Source organism: Nuphar pumila, chromosome 4 (assembly GCF_984573655.1).
Source record: "Nuphar pumila chromosome 4, dmNupPumi1.hap1.1, whole genome shotgun sequence".
In the NCBI taxonomy this organism is placed as follows: domain Eukaryota; kingdom Viridiplantae; phylum Streptophyta; class Magnoliopsida; order Nymphaeales; family Nymphaeaceae; genus Nuphar; species Nuphar pumila.
The window spans coordinates 16,184,411-16,188,314 of NC_143252.1; the positions used below are offsets into that span (position 1 = coordinate 16,184,411).

General features: G+C 44.3%; 1 protein-coding gene across 1 annotated transcript; it reads right to left on the reverse strand.

Annotated features, from left to right (window-relative positions):
- Positions 1–1,561: 1,561 nt before the first annotated feature.
- LOC149839501 (putative transcription factor At3g04930) lies at positions 1,562–3,147 on the reverse strand. The gene has a single exon (XM_090002580.1). The coding sequence runs from the start codon at positions 2,907–2,909 to the stop codon at positions 1,683–1,685; it is 1,227 nt and encodes a 408-aa protein (XP_089858706.1). The 5' UTR covers positions 2,910–3,147; the 3' UTR covers positions 1,562–1,682.
- Between the last annotated feature and the right edge of the window lie 757 nt (positions 3,148–3,904).

Below are 3,904 nucleotides of genomic sequence, written 5' to 3' on the forward strand. Positions count from 1 at the left end.
AAACAATACATTTGCCTCTAGGTTATAATGCATGAAGATATTTCCTGTGACCACTGTAGCCATGACTTGCTAATTGTACTTCAGAAAAGAGATTGTTTTTCTTATATGAAGTGCAAACTTTAACTAAAGAACCCATTGGAGTTCATGTTCATTGAACAACAAATAATCTCCAAACCATTGTAATTGAGGATATATTTCCTATTTTTCCCATAACTATGTTATGTTAATTGTGTTTCACCTTAGAAACTGCACGTATGCATCATCCTATAAGATCGTATCAGCAACCACAACTTGGATTAGTCTCTAGATGCCTATTTCATATTAAAGGCATGTAACTTGTTTTCATCATAGTAACATGTTTGGTAAGGATCATTACTTGTAAACCAGGTTACTTGACCCTACTGTCTTCTAATAAGATGTGTGTTGGAGAAGAAACACAATGTACTATTGGAGGCAATATGATGTATAAGACTTTTGAACTCTGCATCAAAGAGTTGTTTCCATCAACCACCGACCAAGATCATGCATGCATGCAAGCATGCACAAGTGAGAAAGGGGAGAAAAAAAAACAGTTTTTATAGGCATTCCTTCACAAACCAGCATGCAGCAACATGATAAAGCCCAACATATATGCCACATCAATTTTGGAGAACTACATCCATTTAATCATATCTGAAGACCTAGCCATAAGATTTTCCTCGTGACATTATCTGAAGAAAAGGCTACAGGTAACTATAATGATAATTAATCTTAATCATTTACTGAATCAATGACAATAGCATGGTGAAACCATCATTCTCTATACTTCAAGTGTGCATGCAACCAGCCATGACCTAGTGTGCAACCAGAACCGAAACAGGTTAAGAAGGTCTGATTAAGCTACTTCTTTATATTATCAAGGCTGCCATTGTCTTTTTAAGCTAATGAAAAATCACCCAACAGCTTCAAATAAGAGTTCTGAACAAATATTGTCATAAAGAGACTATGCATAAATCCAGCTTCTAGAACACTTAAACTTTCCTCAGATCGTCATTACTCAACTGACATCATTGATAGTCACAATAACACCCATGATACTTGACACCCATCAAACACAGGCTCCTTACAACTCCAAGACTGTAAGCACTAAAGAATACAATGATGTACTCAGGCATCCTTCTGTTTCTGTTATGCTAATCCTGTGCCAACCAAATTGGTTTCAGACTGCCACAATGTTCCTAATGCCTCGATGGGATGTCAATCTTCACTTAGCATTTCTTCACGTTTAAATGGCATCGTGTGCAACAAGTTCAATTTCAAAGAGCATGTTTACAAACGAGGAATCACATAATCTGCATTCCTTGTTCGTTGGTACGGTTATTAACTTACCTTACAAAGTCATGTTTTTTAAATTTAAAACAAAAGGTTCACATATAGAGGGGTAGAAATTTTTGAGAGAAGAAGTGATATTCACTAACATCCAACCATCATTCCTAAACAGAAAGAACGCCAGAAAACAAAGAAAGAAGGGAAGGAAGGAAGGACAAGAAGAAAGAAATTCATATTGCAAGCGCAAAAGTAAGCCCAATAATTTTCACATTAATAAGCAGAGTCAGAACAATCAAGAAACTACTAAAAATGCTAAAAACAGAAAGGAAAAGGAAAGGGAAAAAAATCTCTTTTTTTTTTGCTTGATTGCTTGTTCAAGTAACCAAAGACTTCAACTCTTGCAACGTTAATTTGATCTGCTCCTGAACGAGCTCTATCCTCTTCAAATAGACCTCCAACTCCAAAATCTGCTGCTTCCGCCACTTATCCTCCGAGCCAACGGCCTTGAACTCGCCCGCTCCACCGAAACTCAACGGCAACGGATTCACCCCCAATCCAAACCCCGAGTGCGACAGCCCATTCAGCGCACAATACATCAGCTCCTTGAAGATCGGCGACAGGCAGCTCCGAACCGTCTCCTCCACCACGCTATGAACCGACGGGATCCCGCAGTTGCTGCCCGAACCAATTCCCCCTTCTCCTCCTCCTCCAGAAGCTCCACTTCCTCCACCGTCCGCCACTCTCTGTGTGGGAGGAGGAATCGGCTTAGAGGGCTGAGCGTGAGCCTTTCTCGAGCCCCGTCCTGGCTTGAGCTCAACAACGGGCTCCTCGTCGTCGTCCACGACGGTGGCGTACCCTGCGTGCCAGATCTTCTTCGACATCTCGAACGTCAATTGGTCGTGCGCGCTCTTGAAGGCGAAGTCCTTGCCAGAGCTGAGCTTCCGGACGACGTTCCGGTACTTCTTCTTGAGCCTCCGGAGCTTCTCGACGAGCTGGTTCTTGTTGAAATCGAATTGCAGGGAGGCCTTCATCTGCTCGTAGAACGGCGTCATGTCGTGGAAATTGGCGTTCCCCCTCCCGGAGTACTCGTAGAACCCGTTGAGCAGCCCGATCTCGTCCTCATCCGTCCAGAGCCTCTGGAACAGCCGGCGCGAGTCCTCCCCGACGCTGACGATCGCCTTCTTCTCCGCCTCGGAGTCTCCCAGCTGCACCTGAGCCGGGAGCGAGAGCGCGACCGTCATCGGTGTAAACAGCGTCACCGCCTGCGAGGCCGCGGACGACCGGATGCGCTTGGTCTCGCCCTCCGCCGCGCCATCGACCGGGAGCGGACGCTTGCCTCCGCCACCACCGATTGAGCCGTTCTCCTGCAGGAAGCCACCGCCGCCGGAGGAGGAGGAGAAGGAAGGGGATGAATTAGGGGCTAGGGTTTTGATCGCGACGGGCATGACGTCGCCCTCTCCCTCTGCAACGCCCTCCGCTCCTTCGTCCTCGTCGTCATCGTCGTCGTCCTCCTCCTCCTCTAACTCGTGATCCTCGTCGGACGACGACGCCGACGAGCAGGAGAGGGGGAGGTCGGGGCCGGGAGGGGAGGGTGAGGGCATTTCGGGAATTTCCTGCTTATTCCTCCCTTCCCTTTCGTTTCGCGTCGCTCTCCTACAGGCTCCGAGCTCACCGATTGCGAGAGGGGCTTGGTTTGGTGGCGTCTGAGAGAGAGAGGGTGAAGGTTTGTTTGTTGGGGTCTGTTAAATGACGGTCGTACCCTCAATCCGTCCGTGGAATTTCTTTCGTCCCAACTGCTCTGTCGGCCGATTGGAGAGTGGTGGGGATTTGGTCAGATCCCAATAGCACGTAACCACCTATGACTTACCTCATTTGTGCCCTTGCATACGTTATGTAGGGTTGGGGTCCATGGGGTGCATACCCGTGCGGTTGGATCTTACTAGCATTTGTTTTCCAAATTTCACAGGCAGAACAATGGTCAAATTTAATTAATTAGTCAGCAAGCCACCAATGGTCCAAAACCATAGATCCATAATTACGATAATGCAACTTTTCTTTTTTTTCCTATTTCTCATGGTCTTCAATTTTTGAGGTTTAAGTGGGTCAAATCCGGATCAGGTGTCCAACCCGATCAAAGCTGTGTGGAGCATAGATGGTTCATCAAATAAATTACGTTTTTGTATATGGGTTGAGTAGAGGACAAGTAATGTCATAGTATATATTTGCTATACCTACAATCTAGTCTAGTTGGGATCTCATGATACAAGTTACTTGGATTCAATCTTATCTCCTAGATATATTCAGTATAATCGATTTAGTGGAAATTGACTTTTGAATCAATATTTTTTGTTAAAAAAATAAGTTTTTTTAATAAATAAAAAAACAGTATATTCATAGCCATTAACTTTTGAATCACTAGAAAAACTTACACATAGGTCAGATTTTGATTATCCAAAAGTCGGTTCCTACTAAAGAAAAAAAACACGTACCAAAAAAAAAACTGAGGTTTGCTAAGTCTATTGTAAATACAACCAATTACAAAAAACATCAACTCATAATGTCAGGCTTAGTCAAATTTGGTGCATAAATAAATATG

Bases quoted from the DNA above. Each gene is read 5' to 3' on its own strand.
- LOC149839501 (XM_090002580.1), bottom strand. From the start codon at position 2,909: ATGCCCTCACCCTCCCCTCCCGGCCCCGACCTCCCCCTCTCCTGCTCG.